The sequence below is a fragment of the Puma concolor genome, chromosome D3 (genome assembly GCF_028749965.1).
Source record: "Puma concolor isolate L17-30 chromosome D3, mPumCon1.1.hap2, whole genome shotgun sequence".
Lineage (NCBI taxonomy): Eukaryota > Metazoa > Chordata > Mammalia > Carnivora > Felidae > Puma > Puma concolor.
The window spans coordinates 53028550-53048619 of record NC_141678.1 but is presented as its reverse complement, the minus strand read 5'-3'; the positions used below and the strand labels follow the sequence as shown (position 1 = coordinate 53048619).

The window sequence follows — 20070 nt, the reverse complement described above, 5'->3', positions numbered from 1 at the left end:
AAAAAAAAACCTCCAAAAATATACAGGACTCCAAAGATTTATTTTTAACTTTCATAACAACCCAGTGGTTATTCCTATCATTCTTCCCATTTTCAGATGAAGAGGCTGAGTCAAAAGAAGTAAAGTCACTTGCCCCCATTCATAGAGATACAAGGTGACAGATCCAGGATGCAAACTGAGACATTCCTGATGCAGAACCCTTCATCAGAGCTACTGTGCTATTCTTCCTGCGTGCTACCCTTGGGTCATGTTCCCTTTAGCTCTCCTCTTTCCCATACTTGGGTTACATGGCTTGATAAAATCATGACTTCAGTTGCACAAGGAGGTCTTCTCTTTTTGTATCTTCAATAAATTTCTACTTCTATGAGTTTACTCTTTTTTTTTTTTAAATGTTTTTTATTTATTTTTGAAGGAGAGAGAGAGAGAGACAGAGCATGAGCAGGGTAGGAGCAGAGAGAGAGGGAGACACAGAATCTGAAGCAGGCTCCAGGCTCTGAGCCATCAGTACAGAGTCTGATGTGGGGCTTGAACCCACAAACTGTGAGATCATGACCCGAGCCGAAGCTGGACGCTCAACCGACTGAGCCACCCAGGCGCCCCATCTGAGTTTACTCTTTAAATTATCTCTTTCCTCTGTTATTATTAGCTCCTTTGGTATTTTTACCTTCCTTCTTTCTTTAAGCCATTCATAATATTCTCTAACATTTTGGGCAATAAAATTTGCATTCTCTCTGGTATATCTTCCTTTCTATATTTTACGTAACCCCTTAGAAAATCTGAATTCATTACAGAGATCCTTTGGTAACCGCACTGGTCTTTAAAGTTATTGTATCCTTGGGGAGCCTGTGTGGCTCAGTCGGTTAAGTGTCTGACTCTTGATATCAGCTCAGGTCATGATTTTTTGGTCTGTGAGATTGAGCCCTGCGTCAGGCTCTGCATTGATAGCGTGGAGTCTGCTTGGGATTCTTTCTCTCCCTCTCTCTCTGCCCCTCCACCACTTGCTTTCTCTCTGTCTCAAAATAAGTAAACAAATATTTAAAAAATGTAAACGTACCTTATCTTTTACCTTGCTAGAGATTTGTGTTCGTGTACTTAAGTTATATATGTAAGTACTTTGTAACATTGATGAGGTATCTTCTATTTTAAAATCAAACACTGTATAACCAAGGCATTTTGAAATCCATCTTTCTTTCACATAGGCTATGTACTTAATAATGGATAGGAATGAACTTTATTCATTCCTCTATACCAAAAAAGAATTAAATAATCAGTAATTCAAGCCAAAGATTGCTCAAATATACTTCTTTATCTGAACAAAGCTTCCAAACATTGTCTTGTTAGTTTGTGTCTCCTATTATGCATCATATTGGATGTTAACAAAAAATACATCACCTTTTTCTTTCGACTGGCTGCGTGACAGCCGGAGAGATTACTAAAACCTATAGTGTAAAGCACTCGCTGTGGGCTTACAATGTTAAGTAAATGTTATTCTTACAACAGTTGTGCAGAGGACGAAACTTAGTGTCAGAGAGATTAAGAAACTTACCCAAAGTGACACAGCTAGGATGCAGGAGGACAGGATTTGAGTGAAGGTCTCTTTGATTCCAAGTACATGCTCTTAAGCACCATGTTCAATTGCTTTGCATAGCTATGTGATCTTGGAAATTAGCCTCTGTATTATCTATAGAATATAAATAATACTTCTCTCTGCCTCCCTAGTAGCTATTCAATTATAATAATGAAAGTGAAAACACTTGGTGAACTGTAGGATATTATTATTCTATTTTTAGAAGCCTTACATGTTCTTGGGTCTTGTGTTATAATTGTCCATGTCGGAGAACTTCTCTGGAACTGTAGACCCTGAGCTGATGCAGTCTTCAGCTCAGTCCTGGGTAATATTTCCATCTCAGCATTTCCTTTCTATTTGAGCAGCGGCAGTTGCACATGGGCTTGATGAAGAAGATACTCTACTTGGTCATTCTCAACATAGAGAGTCCGCCATAAAACAGCACTTCATTTTCTAGTGAGATACTAGCATCTCAGTGCAGAGATAAGATATTTTTGAACATTTTTTTAGTTGATGAAACAGGTGCCTGGGTGGCTCAGTCGGTTGAGTGTCCAACTTTATTTACTGCAGGTCATGATCTCACGGTTTGTGAGTTCGAGCCCCACGTTGGGCTCACAGCTGCTAGCCTGTCAGTGCACAGCCCACTTTGGATCCTCTGTCCTCTTCTCTCGGCCCTTCCTCCACTTGCACTCTCCCCGAAAGAAATAAATATTAAAAATATAAAATAAATTGATGAAACATTAAAGCTACCGTGTGGTGGAAGAGAATTCCTGGTTTTTCATTGATCGCTGATTTCATCCTACTAGATTTCCAATCTTGCAGAGTTTTAAGCCTCTAAACCAATATGCAGTGCAAACCTTGAAAAATTACATAAAGAAATTCTAAGGCATTAGTAAGTGGCCCTGATCAAATCACTGCACCTCCCCCAGAGCAGCAGCTGTTTCCTGACTTTCTATCCATGCCTCATCTCCAATGAATGCTTTCATTCTCTGCATGATCATATATCAACACATGTAATTTGTGAGAGTGTTCATTAGCAATAGATAAACGTATTAATTCTTTTTCCCTTCTTGCCTCTCTGTTTTCTAGAATGTTCATAAAACATTTTTAAAAAGTTTCACCCATATTTTGTGGATTCTAAGATTCAGAAATTTTCTTGACTTCTTAGCAGACTTATGATATTAGTATCTTAGCTTGATAATAGCTAGGTATGGGGAAAGGTTTAAAATAAAAATGTTACTCCTCATTTTTTATTTTGTTCAATGGTCTGCCAGTGATGGTTTTGATAAGCAGAAAGAGAATCAAATAAAAAAAAATACTTCAAATTTGCAGTACAATGTAAAATAATGTTATTATGGGTTTGCTTGATTTGCTGTCTAAAAATCAATTATAATCAAAGGATTCACTTAAATATTTTTAGAGGCTGGTGAACCAATTAAGCAGCATAGTGTAGCAGAAGGATTATAGTGTGGTGGTTAAGGAAATGGACATAGTCAATAGGAAATAGTGAGTCAAACAAAATTGCGTTCCCCTGGAGTTAGATGCCCCTTCGGCTGGTCTGTTAGCGCTCTAAAGCAGGGTCATAAAAACACTGTCATCTCTCTGCATTGTCTCCAGGTTCAGAATAATCTTCCTTAGTAAGAATGAACTATGAGAGTATAACTGGAATTGTTTTTCCACAACTCCATAAAACCATCTGTAGAAACTTTTGGACCACTCTTGCTAAAGGATTAGTGAAGAATCACCTCTCTCTTTAGCAAATGGTAAAAGTCCATATTGATTGAATGGGAGCATAGAATTTATGCACCACTGTTCGTATTTGCAGATGCTCACTTGTTGTTTGAAATTCCGAAGGTATTTTACACTGATGCTGATATGCATGTGCTTTTTTAAAAAGCCGCTGAATTATGAAGAAAACCACCAAGTGACCCTGGAAATTGGAGTAAGCAATGAAGCTCCATTTACTCGAGATTTTGCACTCAGAACAACCATGAACAGAGCCTTGGTCACAGTTCACGTGAGGGATCAGGATGAAGGACCCGAATGTAGCCCTGCAGCCCAGTATGTACGGATTCAAGAACACTCAGCAGTGGGGTCAAAGGTCAATGGTTATAAGGCATATGACCCTGAAACTAGAAGTGCCAGCGGCATAAGGTATGAAGAAGTCTGTAACCACATACTAATAATGTATTTGTAATAATTGATACAGTAATTTATTTTAATATGTTTTATATTGCTGAAGACTTTTTATTTTATATTAATAGGTACAAAAAATTGCATGATCCTAAAGGATGGATCACCATTGATGAGATTTCAGGGTCAATCACAACTTCCAAAATCCTGGACCGGGAGGCCATGACTCCCAGAAATGACTTATATAATATAACAGTCCTGGCAATAGACCAAGGTAAAAAAAAAATGTTAATTTTATTTAATATGGTATCTTAGGAGGAATTGGACAATAAGCTGCAATTATTATTGTGCAGAATTGTTGTGATAGGTATTTTTGAATTGTCAGAAATTACTTTGAAGACGGTTCCTATTTCCCTTAATCATTTAACGAGGTGAACCTTCATAGCAACAACAAGCCATTTATTTATCTTTATATCCCCAGCATGGTGGGACCTCACATGCTTATAGATCTCTTTGTTGGAGGGCAAAGAGGAAACTTAAGTCTTGGATCGGATGAGACGATCTCACCAGAATCTTCTAGATCTTTTCATGCCATTTTAAATCGAATCTTTGAGTAACCTAGCTGATTATTAGGTCACAGTGACCCTTTGCTTGAATTCTGTTGCTTAAAACAACTCAGAGTTTCTTAACCCTGGCTTCATATTATAATAACTTGGGGCACTTAAAAAATCATTTTGTAGGGGCACCTGGGTGCCTCAGTCAGTTAAGTATCCCACGTCGGCTCAGGTCACGATCTCACCGTGAGTTCAAGCCCTGCATGGGGCTCTGTGCTGACAGCTCAGAGCCTGAAACCTGCTTCGGATTCTGTGTCTCCCACTCTCTCTGTCCCTCCCATGCTCACGTTCTGTCTCTCTCTCAAAAATAAATAAACATTTAAAAAATTAAAAAAATCATTTTGTAGCATTGACTTAGATGAAATGAATCAGAATATTTGGGGAACCCAAGCATCATATGTTTTCAAAATCTTGCTAAGTGGATTAAATGTGTACCAAGATTAGAATAACTTTTTGTAGCCTTTCTAGTGCTCATTAACATCTGTACCAGAGGGGACCCCTGCGAATACAGAGTTCACACATTGATTTTTCTTGTTTGGTAGAGATCCTGGCAAAAAGTTTATTGGCAGTTGTAACTGATATTATCAATGGCAGTACTCATTTTAGATGATCCACAGGTTTCATTTATTCTTCTACATTCTTATTTACCATTTTTTCTAATATCAGCTTATTTGAGGAAACATATATCATATATAGAAGGTAGTTAATTTATTTTATTAAGAAAATGTTAACGCATAAAACTACACTAAATCTTTTACCTTTCTTCCTAGATGGTAGATCGTGTACTGGAACACTTGTGGTTAACATTGAAGATATGAATGATAACCCACCAGAAATACTTCAAAGTTATGTAACAATTTGCAAACCAAGGATGAGGTATACTGACATTTCAGCTGTCGATCCCGATGAACCTATCCATGGCCCTCCATTTTATTTCAGCTTGGCAGACACTTCTCCAGAAATGAACAGAATGTGGACCCTCACCAAAGTTAATGGTATTTAATGAACAGTAACGATTTATATGCTCTAAAATAACTGAGGGTGAATTTGCTTGTTTGCTAAAATATTCTCATTGACATATTTTAGAAGCCTAATTCGACAACTTACAAATATTATGATGGGGTCTTTATATTGTATATAAAATGAAAGAAATTATCATTTTTTATGAAGGCAAAATTTACATTTACAACAAAGACAAGAAAGCTTTGCTGAAAATATTGGGCAACTTATCATTAAGACGAATTGTTTCCGGTGTGGTTTTAAAGTGACTCCAGGGAGGTGAAGAGAGAACAGAGATGGGGCGTTTAAATTTTAGTGTAAGCAAACTCTGGAAATGAGAATGTGGGTATAGGAGGCAAGCGCTCTATGGTGTTCTGGAAAAAAGCATGGTGAGCTATGGACAGAGATGTTGGATGGGAGCCGTCAGGACAGCATCCTGTGATAGTGATTTCTGGGGGAGTGTAGTTCTATATTTCAGCCACCATTCACTGCTGTTTTCTTACTATCCATTCTCTTCCATACAATTGGATTTTTGTGTATGCTGTCCCTTCTGCCGAGAATACTACCCTTCCCATTTCATAGCTTGGTATTAATTCATGAGGTTCTTATGGAGCCCCTACCATCTACTATGCACCGTTCTGACCCTGGTGATACACGTAGAGATTTACGAGACAGACATGACGGCAATTCAGATGCTCACATCTACGAAGTCTTTCTTGAAGTAGAAGCAGTAGCACCATGACCTTTTGTACCTTTATTATAGCTCCTTTTGTGTTGTGTTATCACCTGCTTACCTTTCTTCTCCAATACATGAGTTTCTCAGGATAATTGTGATTCATTTGTGTTTCGCCAGCACCTAGCCCAGTGCTTAAGTAGATACTAACTGCTTAATAAGTGTTTGTTTAATAAATAATTGGTTAATAAATATGCATAAAGAAGGAAAATGCTAAGGGGATAAATAAACCAGTGTTAGAGTTTAGGTTTTAGCAGGAATGCCCAGAGAGGGGTTCGGGGGAGTGGCTATGGAATCTGGTGATGAAGCACCTTATGTAGTAGGCTGAGGAGACTGACTTTTGTACAGTCGGTGACAGCAGGAATGCACTGGGAGTGTGCCAGTAAGGAATGCTGTGCCCAGATTTGTCTTAACAAGGTGACATTGGTGACAGGACAGTTTGAAGAGGGCAGAGTTGAGTGACAAGGACAGCAGAGGTGACTATGGTACAGCTTGTGGTCTTGAGGGAGGAGAGGAATTTGGAGGATTTTACCTTAGCCACAATAGGACATGGGAGGGTTCCATCTAAACCTTAGCAGTAATTCACTCTCCTCTGGGGAGCTCTACATTTGAGATGCAGGCAGAAATCTTTGAAGTTCTTAACAGCTGCAACAGTGCGTTTAAGAAAGGCTTAGACATTACAGATGACTTCCAGGATGTGCATGGTGCTACTTCCTCATTTCACTTACTGCAAAACTCAGAAGGTTGTGATTGGCATTGAAAATGCATGGAGCTTTTGATCAGTTGATAATAAAGTCATTACAGTAGGTATCAAGACTATTGGGGAAATATCATAGTTGATAAGAACATATTGTTATGATACAGATACATCTGTTTTTATGTCAGCCTTATACCCAGCCTGGGTGGCATTAACTAGCTTTGTGGTATTGAGATTACTTCTAGAGGGAAGGCATAATAACAAAGGGTCTATTGTACTTTGAAAAGTTACCTTGTACATAAAGATAATGGACAGATACCAGAAAATAAATGGATAAGAGAATGTTGACTTCGGACATGCTTTGTGTGTAACAATTGTTAATTCTTTATAAGTACCATAAACTGGTACTATAGAAAAATGGTTGAAGTGTGTGTCAAGAGCCAATCTAGCATCATTGGTTCGTAAATAAGGATATAGATAAGTAATATTAAATACTGCAGAAATGCTACTGGGTCACTCCAATGCCAAGTTATTTCTCTAAGCCTCTCTTCTAGAAAGTTACGATGGGCAACACATACATGGTAATATTAGTGCTGATAAAGGTAGCACTAAGAATAGAATAGAAGATAGAATAATAGAAGGTGGTTGTCCATTTTTATTCATTTTCATGTGGCAGGTGGTTCCTTGAGAATAACATGTTTAGAAACAAGTGTGATGAAACAAATGCTAGAAGTAAATGTCCATTAAAAATATAATTCTTTCATTTTCTTTCAGATACAGCTGCCCGTCTTTCATATCAGAAAAATGCTGAATTTCAGGAATATAGTGTTCCTATTACTGTAAAAGATAGAGAAGGTCAATCTGCAACAAAAACCGTGAGAGTTAATCTGTGTGATTGTACTCATCCAAGTCAATGTCTGCCGACCCGAAGGAGCGCAGGAGTAATACTCGGAAAATGGGCGATCCTGGCCATACTGCTGGGCATAGCATTACTATTTTGTAAGTCCTTTTGCCTACTTAAAGTTAAAATATATCACAAAAAGGGGCCCTGGGTGGCTTAGTCGGTTGAGCGTCTGATTTCGGCTCCCGGTCATGATCTTGCAGTCCCTGAGTTCTAGCCCTACATCAAGCTCTGTGCTGACAGCTCAGAGCCGGGAGCCTGCTTCCTATTCTGTGTTTCCCTCTCTCTCTGCCCCTCCCCCGCTGGTGCTCTGTCTCTCTGTTTCAAAAATAAACATTAAAAAAGAAACTAAAAAAATCTCTATCTCTATCTATCTATCTATCTATCTCACAAATGTCTGAGTGCAGGAAAAGGTCTTTAAAAAGTAATCCTGTCCAACTGTCCAGCCGCGGTGAGTCCTCATTACAAATTGCTTCGTGTTATTATCAGATTTCTGATGGAATATTTTCGGGAAGAAGGAACAAGATCCTTTTTGTGATACAAAATTTCATATTTGGACAGGGCTGCTTAAAGTTCCTTAGATTTTTCCAAATCTGGCAACGTATAGTTTCCATTTCTTGGTCCTAGTACTACCCCTTTTAGGGCAAAATCAACACTCTAAGACTACTGCTGTATGAAAGTCCACTATAAGCCACTGTGATCTCTTGTCATCATTCAGCCACGGACTTAGGGCACTTACTCGGATCACAGCAATATCTCTTCTTGGGTGTATCTTGCCAGTTTTGGATTTTTTTAACCTCTTGCTTGTCAGTTGTGTCATTCCCAATGGTACCATATTTTATCCTTTTTTTTTTTTTTTTTTTTATTTCCATCCACTCTTCCAGCCTAGATTAGCTGTTGTTCCTTTGTTCTGTGATAGGACTAGTGGTTAAGAGCAAGACCCAGGCACCAAACCATTGAGTTCGTAACCCAGCTCTATCATTTGCAAGCCATGAGACCGGAGGCGAGTTACTTAACTGTGCTTCAGTTTCCTCATCTGTGAAAGGGGGTATTTGTAGCTTCCTTTATGGGGCAGCACTGAGCATTAATTGGGTAACTCATGTGAAAAGCTTCGAACAGTACAATGCTCATTATTTTTCAAGAACTCAACAAAATCAATATACATTGAGCACCTACTATATTCCAGAAATTGTCCAGGTGCTTGGGAGTCATCAGTGAACAAAACAGACAAAACCAAATGCAAACAGTGTGCCTTGTGACAGTAAACTAATAAATAAGTGAAATGCTGTGGAGGAAAAAATAGAGCGAAATAATTAGGAGCTGTAGTGCTGTGGAGCGTGTGTGTGTGTGTGTGTGTGTGTGTGTGTGTGTGTGTGTGTGGTGTTGGGGGGGGTGATTAGGGCTAGTGACTCCGGTTTTCAGTGGATGGTTTGGCAGGCCTGACAAGGTTATCTTCAATGATTTTTGTGAAAGGTCAAAGAGTCAGCTAAGTACAGTACTTGGGGGAAAGAGTTTTTCAGTCAGAGGTCAGCACAAAGGCCCTGAGGTGAGAGGGTGGCTGGAGGAGTCAAGGCATGACGGGGGCACTGGTGTGGCTGGAGTGGAGTGGATCAAGAGAGTGGGGGAGGACACGGAACCAGAAAGTTTAACAAGTGGCCACATAGAACAGGCGGAGACTGGTACCCTTTTTCTGTAAAGGGCTGGATAGTATATATTTTACATTTTGCAGGCCATGTGGTTTCACGTATAACCAGGGAAATCTACCCTGCTAGTAGGAAAGCAGCCATAGAAAATATTTAAGTGATGGGCATGCCTGCGTTCCAAAAGAACTTTATTAATGGATGCTAAACTTTGACTTTCATATAATTTTCACATGTAATGAACTACTATTCTTTTGATTTAAAAAAAAAACATTTAAAAATGTAAAAACCATAGTTCATGGGCCATTCAAAAACATGTGGTCATCCAAAAAATTCATGGGAAGGGGTTTGGGGCTGCAGTTTGGCCATCCTTGGTGGAGGCGCCTGTGGAACATTGTAAGGAACTGTGATTATTAACCGTTATTATTATTATTGCTAGTCTTATTGACACATATTTCAACCTCCCACAGGTATGACATAGAATGAAAATTTGGAATAGACAAAATACGGAGTAGTTTTAATTAAGATACTTGGAGATAAGATATTCTAGAAAAAAAGTATGTTTGTCATGCTTTTCATACAGGCAAACCGTTTGTTTTGGGAATGAGTAAATCTCTTAAAGTCTCTGTCTTAAATTAATGTCATTGAATTTTTGAAAATTTACTATTTAATCCACGATTGTGAATACTTTAACATGCATGGTAGATAGAATTCGAACCCTTAAAAGAACTGTTATCAAAATATACATATAATTAATGGGGCTGCTGGATGGCCCAGTCGGTTATGTGTCTGACTCTTAGTTTAGGCTCAGGTCACAATATCACGGTTTCATGAGTTTGAGCCCTGCAATGGGGCCTGCTTGGGATTCTCTGTCTCTTCTCTGTCTCCCCCCCCCCGTCTCTACCCCTTCCCCACTTGGGTTGTCTCTGTGTCTCTCAAAAGAAATAAACTTATATATATATATATATATATATATATATATATATATATACACATATAATTAATTCACATTTTTAAAATCCAAGCTAAATCATGGCCTATTAATTTAGAAAGGCCAAGGTAATTCATGGGACCGTGGTTAGTGGTTTTCCTCCTGTGCACTTGAGGTAATAAAAAATAAAAGATGAGTATTTTATTCTATGTATGTTAAACTTTTTTTTTTTTTTTAAATGCAGCTGTATTGCTAACTTTGGTATGTGGAGTTTTTGGTGCCAAAAAAAGAAAAGGTTTTCCTGAAGATTTAGCACAGCAAAACTTAATCATATCAAACACAGAAGCACCTGGAGATGATAAGGTGGTAAGTGTTTTAAATGAGTATCTCTGAATATCTCCCATAATTTCTTTTACTGATTCTCCTGAAGTTATTTTGAAATTTAGGGGTTAACTTATATTTTTAATTTGGTCAGATTTTGTAGGCATAAGTATTTTATCTGCCGATATTCAGATATTTGTGTAGTGGCATTTATTAGAATTCTTAAAACATGTGTTGTTTTGGGGTGCCTGGGTGGCTCAGTCAGTTGTGTCTGACTTCGGTTCAGGTCATGATCCCATGGCTTGTGAGTTCAAGCCCCGCATCGGGCTCTGTGCTGACAGCTCGGAGCTTAGAGCCTGCTTTGGATTCTGTGTTTCTCTCTCATTCTGCCCCTCATTCATTCATGCTCTGTTTCTGTCTCTCTTAAGAATAAATAAAACATTGAAAAAAAATTACAAAAAGACATGTGTTGTTTTAATTATCATTTTTCCACCCTCTAGTGCTATGATTTAAAACTTTTTGATGTGGATTTATTATAATAACAGTGTTTCAGCTGCTCTGTACCATGTACATTTCCAGATATCATTTGTTTCTCTCTTTGATCATATATAATGGGGGAAAAACCTACTAAAAGTTCTGATGATAAATTAAGAAAATACCAAAGAGATATATATTTTTATATGGTGGAGGGTAGATTACTTGGAAGATTATTGCCACTTTCTTTCCTTATGTATTTCTTGGGACTGCTGAGGTGCTTAGTACTAGGCTTCTTCTTTGGGGGTGGGGGCGCATATATTTCAAGAGTTCTTACAAGGCATATTTTTCCCTCAAAAAGATTTCAATGTACTTGTGAGCAGTTGAATCTACTTCTATGGGAAAAATAAGTAGAAACATTTCAGTAAACATTAGCACCATGACAGAGCACTGTTAGTTCAAAGACACTTGTGATACATAAGTGCATTCGTGTTGTCTGGATCAACCTGAAGGGCCTGGTGAAAGATGTACAGATCACTCTGTAGCTGAAAGAGTAAGAAGGGGTTGAAAGTGGAGAGATTGTGGGAATAGTTAAAGAGGAGGAAAACAGCCTTAAGAATAAAACAGGAGGGGCGCCCGGGTGCCTCAGTTGGTTGAGTCTTGATTTCAGCTCAGGTCATGATCTTGCAGTTAATGAGTTTGAGCCCTGCCTTGGGCTCTGTGCAGCGCAAAGCCTGCTTGGGATTCTCTGTCTCCCCCACTTTCTACCCCTTCCCCACTCACTCTCTCTCTCTCTCTCTCTCTCAAAAGAAATAAACATGAAATTAAAAAATAAGGAATGAAAAAGGGGATGACAAAGTTTAGGGATTACTCAACAAATAGTAAAGAAGTTGTTTTGAGATGGAAGAAATGGTGTTTTAGAATAGAAGCTTGAAACTTAGGGTTTTGGGGGAGAGGATGTAAGAGATGGGGCTATCATATGCCACACTAAGGATTTGGGGTTTATCTTCTTGGAAAGGAAGGGCCAGTGAAAGTTTTTCTGCATAGATTGGCATAATGGGAACAGCATGATGCTGAGTCAGTAGGGTGATCAGTGAGAACAGGAAGACACTAAGGATGGGGAAGTTCAAGGGTTAGAATCTTGCTATAGTTTAAGCAGGAGATAACTCTAGTAGTCTAATGATAACTGGAAAATTAAAATAAGGATAATCAGTATTTCAAATATGTAAATGATAGCTTATTAACTTTAGAGTAACAAAATAAAAAGTGAAGCCAAAGTGACAGAGGCCATAGCCAGGGACAGTGACTTCATATCAAGCCTTTGATATGTCAAAGATACCTTTCTTACTGACTTTCTCTTTTTAACCTCCTCCCACCATCATGCAAAGTCATAGCCCTCCTGTGCTTGACATGCCTCCATGTGGAGCCCTGTAATTATTTTTCCATTCAGAAAATCCATTTAGTCCCTGATAGTCCCTTGGCTCAAAGTAAGATCTTATTTTATATCTGAGAATGGAATGATTGAGATGTTCTTCATATTTGTTCTTTACCATTTGATGCTGGAGCTGATGGTATTAATTGGCCATTTCACCATAACATACTCACACCTATTTACCTGTTCTCTGTTAGGAGCACTTCTCAGAAGGACTTGGGATTATTAATTTATACCAGAATATAATTTTAGGCATATTTTTGCAAAATGTAACAGGGGCGCCTGGGTGGCTCAGTCGGTTAAGCATCTGACTTCAGCTCAGGTCAGGGTCTCGCAGTTTCTGAGTTCGAGCCCCGTGTCGGGCTCTGTGCTGACCGCTTATAGCCCAGAGCCTGCTTCAGATTCTGTGTCTCCCTCTCTCTCTCTCTGCCCCTCCCCACTCACACTCTGTCTCTTTCAAAAATAAATAAAAAATTAAAAAAAAATTTTTTTTAAATGTAACAGAACTTTGTAGTGAATGGGTAAGCTCATTTTAGTACAATGAGTAAAGATGATGTTACTTTTCGAGCTAAGTTTAAGTCAGAGGCAGTTCCGATGGGGTTAGGAGCTGGTTGAAAAGTCAGGACTGGAGAAGTTAAATCTGGAAATCATTGACGTGGAAAAGGAGCTGTTGATACCATGTGAGAATAAACTTTGGGCAGAGCACCTGGAGATGGTCAGGAAGGAACAGAGAATAGAATGTGAAACAAGGAACTGTGGACTCAGCTTTGGTTTTAGTTTATCTTCAAGTCTCCCGGTATTAGCTTGCGTGATCTCTGAACATGTATTTATAATGACAAAAATTATACCATCAAGGAGATTTGATAATCAGGATTTTTTTTTTTTAAATAGAATTTCAAGGTGGCAGCAACCTAAGCAAAAAATATAGGGCAGCAGCGCCACCAAATGGCTACTTTTTAGTTCTCCTTTCTGGTATAATTTTCCAAGGCAATGAGATACTATGTATGACATTTATAGATACATTTCAGACTCTGAAATATCTGAAATTCCAAATCATCTGAACTTGAAAATCTTCCAGTTTAGTTAGAGACTCTGCATATTCAATAGAAGAAAACCAAATTGGCAAGAAGATGGCACAACGGAGCCTGATTTTAATGGAGGTCTTGTCTGAAAGTAACAGTTTATAATTAGAACTGACACCCTGAGGTTGCCACAGTAACTCGACTTCTCACCCATGGCCCAGACTTCCAACTGAGGTTCCAGCATTAAGTTACTGTTGAATCAAGTCTTTTTCATCTTCAAACATTCCCTCAACTCTGTCTGCTCTAGTTCCCTCCATGTCTCTTTCTCTTTGAAACTGAACTCTTTGAGAGATTTAATACTCGATTTCTCCATGACATTAGTTCCTGTTCATTCAGCACTTCGTGGAAATTCTTTTGACACAGATCACCAGTGGCCAGTCTTTTACTTGAATCTGAGAGGTGATTACTTTACTTGGACCAGTTCTTAAACAACTTTGATGTTTTCTCCTTACCATAATCCTCTCTGCATGGCTTCAGAGTTTGACTTTTGGATTCCTTCATTCTCTCAGTTGCTATTTCAGATCAGTTCTGTCTTCTAATTCCTTTACCAACCCCTTAAAACATTTGTTCTTGTGTTCTGTTATTAGCGTTCTTTTTGTTTAGTCTACCATTTTCCCTGGGTGTTATAATTTATCCCTGTGACTTCAACTACCACCTATATGGTGGTGACTTCTGGAATTATAGCGTCAGCTCAGCTCCCCTACCTGAGCTCCAGACCCCATATTCATATATGCATTGTGGACATCCACAGGTTTCTTAAACTTACCATGCCCCAAATTGAATTGTTCCCCCTCCTCTCACCCACAAACACATCCTTCATCCCAACTTCAGGGAATTATGCCATCTGGAGTTGCACAAGCAGAGCACATAGGAATAATTCCTTCCATTTGCTGCTTCATCCATCTAACTGTCAGTAAACTTTGTATGGGGTCCAGCCACTGTGAGTCATCTTTGCTTCTATTTTGGCTTAGATCCTTATCATGTTTCACCTAGAATGCTTCAGGTGATATCTGTGATATCTCTCTGATATCTGTGACACTCAACTTATTGTCTCCTTATTTGTCTTTTACATTATTGCCTAGAATGACTTTTTAAAAATATGTGCCTTGCCTGTCTATTAAAACCCTTCTTTGAGTCTCCGTAATCTTCATGATAGTCTATATTTTTTTAGCATGGCATATGGTTCTTTATATTCTCTGGCCTTTTATAACCTCTCCACTTCCTCTCTTACCCTGAACCCTATGTGGCAGCCACTCTCAACAGGCTGAAGCTGAAGACCCCCAGAGCACCCTGTTGCCTTTGCCTGTAGACCTTCCTGCAGGTGGTGGTTGTTTCCTCCCATTTCTCAGTCGGAGCCCCTACTCTCAGTCTTCTCCACTTTCTCTCTCTGGATGTGGATTTTAATGTGTTCCTCAGTGTTCCTATAGCATTCTGCATTCACCTACATATACATTCTTAAAGTGATCATCTGATTTTTCTGCCTCACTGGAATAAGAGAATCTTAGAGCTGGTGAGGGATCATGCCCATCTTTGTATCCCTAGACTGGGCACACAATTAGAAAATACAAATGTCTGTTAATGAACGGATGAATCAATAAAACGTTGAATAAACATTCTCTCTCCCTTGCCTTCTTATCACTTGGGATCCATTTCCTCCTGATACAAATGGTCTTATTTTATTTTATTTCAGTGTTCTGCCAATGGGTTTATGACCCAGACAGTCACTAACTCTGGCCAAGGCTTTTGCGGTACCATAGGATCAGGAATGAAGAACGGAGGGCAGGAGACCATTGAAATGGTGAAAGGCGGACACCAGACCCTGGAATCGTGCCGGGGGACGGGGCATCATCACACCCTGGATTCCTGCAGGGGAGGACACGTGGAGACGGACACCTGCAGACACACCTACTCCGAGTGGCATAATTTCACCCAGCCCCGCCTTGGTGAAGTGAGTTTCCCTCAGCGTTTCCATTCTACGGTTTAAATATCCAAGTGTAGAACAAGAGGAAATTGAAATTAGCACACAGTTGCAGAAGTTGCTTTTCCCTATGTATCTTTTCAACGTATCTTTTCTCTTTCATTCTCTGGTCCTTCCCAGCACTGCCCTCCTCCACGCCTCCCCACCCCCATGCCCTTTGATTTTGTTACATTATTTAACATAAAAGAGATTTTATTCCATCTATCATATTTCTTTTAATTTCTAAAATCTCATGAGATCTGGAAGTTTCTAATATCCAATCTAAAGCCACATGCCACTTCTAGATGTAGTTTACCTCACGAATTATTTTCATATGGAAGAACGTGAAAAAAAAATCTTACTCCCTACAATCAAAAAACTCCCCCAATCAAATCTACATCTCTCTCTGAAAACAAAACATCTGCACACAATTCTAGGATGAACATTAAATAATATGAGCTGTATAAACTATATTTAATGTAAAAAGCACCATTCATATATAAAACATTTTTATTCAGGGGACAGCAAGGATGTAAAACAAAGGAGGGATTAAATCATGATTTTTGAGTCCTGGGAGCACATCAAAATCCCCCTGGAGCTTTTAAAAGATATTAATGCCTGTGCTCCACCTTGAAGGATTTGGATTTAATTGGTTTGGCTTATTATTATTATTATTATTATTTTAAATTTGTATTTATTTTTGAGGGTGGGGGAGGGGCAGAGAGAGAGGGAGACACAGAATCTGAAGCAGGCTGCAGGCTCTGAGCTGTCAGTACAGAGTCCAATGTGGGACTGGAACCCATGAGATGGGAGATCATGACCTGAGCCCAAGTCACACACTTAACTGACTAAGCCACCCAGGCGGCCCTAGTATTATTATTTTTTAAACTCCTCAGGCAATTCACATGTGCCACCTGGGTAGAGAACCACTGGATTGAATATTCTTCCTGGTACTAAGTTTTCTTTTTATCAGAGTGTGCCAGTACCATTGTAACACCAACAGTGGACCAGAAGCCCTTAATCCTTTAATGGATTGCAACTAGGCACCTTTCTGTGACGCGGCTATAGCTTATCGCATGTCCATAGCATATTTTTTCCCGTCAAATTCAAGTGTTAATCTCTTTTCTGTTTCTAGACAGTCAGTATTCATGTAAGATCAGGCTGGGAAGGAGTGAAGCTTAAGAAGCACTCCTAGGGGTGTTCTTTAATGTGCACATCACATAATGGGATACGAGGCTAAAGTGGTCATGAAGAAAGACACTTGATAACATAAGCCAAGGAAATAAGCTCTGGGTTAGAGAGGCGGGGGCACACAGGTGAGGAGGAGGAGCCGGGGGGTTAGACAAGCTGGCCAGTAACAGACTGTGAGGGTGGATGTGGCTGAATGCATGGCCTCTCCAGTGCAAAGGGCTGGTTTTTGCAATCCGGGTTATGTTGAGTATTTTTAATTTCACTAAAATGTCTTGCGCATCTCTCTATTTTGTCATGTTTTGGCTATCTCGGAAAACGTCATTCTGAAACCAATGTGATAATTCTTGCCTACTTTAAAACTGCATGTAGTAGTGGTTTTAGTTAATGTTTTTTGAGTATTTACTATGTGCTGGGCGAAGGAAGAGTATTTTTCATGCGCTATTATTTCATCATTATCGTGAGATAGTCACTGTGTATATTCCCATTTTAGATGTAAAGAGAGTGAGAAGTGAGACTGAGAGATGTTTAGTGACCTGCTCAAAGTCACACACGTAGCTGGTACAGCCAGAGCTGGGACTCAAAACCCGGACTGTTCCGACATCCAACGTCAAATTCTAGGCCACCGCGCATAGTGTCACCGTTTTGTGGACTAGCCTGAACTCCAGATAGAAAGTTTAGAGTTAAGCATTTAATGATAATTTAAATATACATAAATATAACATTTGTATATATATAATTTTTTTTTATTTGTATGGATTACTAGAAATGTAAGATATACTGACTTTATGGTATGGTTGTGATATCGACCAATCATGTGCATTTTTTGTATGTAGGACTCCATTAGAGGACACACTGGTTAAAAATTAGACATAAAAGGTAAATAAAATAATAAATTTTATGTTCATATGTTTAAGAATACTTAAAATAATACAACAATACAATCCTTTTTTTTTGTTTGTTTATTTTACAGAAATTGCATCTGTGTAATCAGAATGAAAACCATGTGCCATCTCAAGATTATGTCCTTACGTATAACTATGAAGGAAAGGGATCTCCAGCTGGTTCTGTAGGGTGCTGCAGCGAAAAACAGGAAGAAGATGGCCTTGACTTTTTAAATAATTTGGGAGCCAAATTTACTACATTAGCAGAAACATGCACAAAGAGATAATGTTAATGTGCTACAATGAGATGTGTTTTTGCCAGACATTCTGGACGTTTCCAAAAGGGATATTTAAAGTTCAATTTCAATTGCTAATATATACATATATGTATATATATACATACATATATGTATATATTTAGCTAGATATATATTAGAATTTCAATTTCTAATATATATAGATATGTGTTTTTAACATATATATTAGAAAAATAGATATGAAGTTTTCTAAATTTTTAATTGTACTATTTACCAATTTGTAGTTTTATAGCAATTTGTTGCTTATCTTTTCCAAGAAGTTTGAAATGTTAAAACATATTTTGCCTTCTTTATTGCAAAATAAATAGCTAGCAAAATCATGCTGTAACATTGGATTTAAGGTCTATAAAGGATCTGCTATTCTTTATAGATAGCTTTCCAACAAATGTGTTTAGTTAATATCAGTCCAATGATAACTATGCTGTACTTGATTGAATATAGAACAGCTATCTGGGCTAGAAATTCTGTTCTTATTCCAGATTTAAGTTAATAGGATTATATCAAACATTATGGTAAACTGTACTGCAATTTTTAGCTCTTTAAAAATTTTGTACCACTGAGTTAGTAGCTCCAAAGACCACTAGAATTTCATTTTCCTTCTGGTTGGCAACTAGATCATGAAGGGCAGTTAGTTCTGTCTGCTTGGTTACCCTAATAAGGTCTTAAAAAATACATAGCCACCATGTTAAACTACAACAGGAAATTGTAGACTGAAAAATTGTGTTGTTTTTATGCTTTTGAGTGTGTGCTTTATGGTTTGGAGAAGGATTATTATGAGGAATATATCTAAGTTTCCTTATTCTCAAGAAAGAGAACTATGTTCACTATACAGAGTTATTGTCAGTATTTGAACAAAACACACCAAAGATCTTCTGTTGAGATTGTAATCCTAAGTATTAACATCTTTTTCCCTGAGATTCAGGACTACTGAAGATATAGAGAGAGTAGAGAGATAGATACATAGATAGATAGGAGAGAGAGAGAGAGAGTGATATCCCCCACTTTTCAAAAGTTCATGTTACGCCACTTCACTTGCATGAAAGCCTTGCATTACTATCTGTTTTTGCTAACCTAAAGGTACCTGAAGAAGAATTTTGCTTATATGCAAAAAGAGAGGATAGCATTTAGCGTTTACCTTGCAGTGAGCCTTATAGAGGCAGTGTGTACCCAGAGCAGAGAAGGGGGGCCCACCAAGCTCCTTCCCACGGGGGAACTTCACTCAGCATCTCAGTATCAAGCTGCCTCAGCTTTGAACTGTGTCTGTGAGCATCTCTGCTTTATCTTCATTTATTTTGTACATCACTTAGTAAGATGTGTCTTAAGGTATCAGAGAAGCCTAAGAGAGGTTAAATTTTGGGACTGGGAACACTAAAAAAATTTTCCATGTAGATGAATGGTAATTGCTTCTTTGCTTTATGCCATTTCGGTTTATGAAAGTTTTCATAGGAATGCTCTACTTTTGGATAAGGATAAACACATACATGCACACACACACACACACACACACACACACACACACACACACAGAGAGACACACATATATATATATATTAGTTAATGCAACATTTAAAATAAAATGAAAACCAAAAGGGAAGATGATGATATAAAGCCGAATGTATCTGACAATAGGAATCTAAAGTTCTAAAAAGAGAGAGCCTCTTATACTTAGTTCTTATGTGCTGCATTAACTAAGCATATTAGGAAATTGTTCATGTACATTTGGGTAATTTCTTTAAAATTGTATACAGTTAGGGGCGCCTGGGTGGCTCAGTTGGTTAAGCGTCCAACTCTTGATTTCAGCTCGGGTCATGATCTCGTGGTTGGTGAGTTTGAGCCCTGCATCGGGCTCTGGGCTGATAGCGTGGAACCTGCTTCACATTCTCCATCTGCCTCTCTCTCTGTCCCTTTCCCATGCTCACTCGCTCTCTCTCTCTCTCTCTCTTAAAAATAAACTTAAGAACAATTTTTTAAATTGTATACAGTTAATTAAACTTCTCTGGTTTCAGTGGGAAGGGAAGAGGGCACTAGATGGAACAGTAGCCTTGCTTCACAGTTTCTTTCTGCATGCACAAATGTGGAGCCAGCTGGCAAATGGCTGTTCCAGCTCAGGCTCCCTGACTCCCACCAGCAAGGCTCCAGAGATGAAATGCTTTTCTTGGAGCTAATACTGAACGCTTTTAAAAACGTAATTTTGGTAAAA

The 20070-nt window shown here is 38.6% G+C and overlaps 1 protein-coding gene across 2 annotated transcripts in view; it reads left to right on the top strand.

Moving 5' to 3' along the window:
- DSC3 (desmocollin 3) overlaps positions 1-19803 on the top strand; it is a 49687-nt gene extending 29884 nt beyond the window's left edge. Inside the window, exons 10-17 of one of the 2 annotated variants that reach the window (XM_086682672.1) lie at positions 3465-3721; positions 3832-3974; positions 5085-5309; positions 7518-7742; positions 10460-10581; positions 15215-15472; positions 17506-17548; positions 17643-17773. In XM_086682672.1, coding sequence (XP_086538798.1) covers positions 3465-3721; positions 3832-3974; positions 5085-5309; positions 7518-7742; positions 10460-10581; positions 15215-15472; positions 17506-17532 — 1257 coding nt within the window. In that variant the 3' untranslated portion in view covers positions 17533-17548; positions 17643-17773. Of the gene's footprint in view, positions 1-3464; positions 3722-3831; positions 3975-5084; positions 5310-7517; positions 7743-10459; positions 10582-15214; positions 15473-17505; positions 17549-17642 lie in introns of both variants that reach the window. The other variant, XM_086682671.1, reaches the window with a different exon arrangement.
- The last annotated feature ends 267 nt before the right edge of the window (positions 19804-20070 follow it).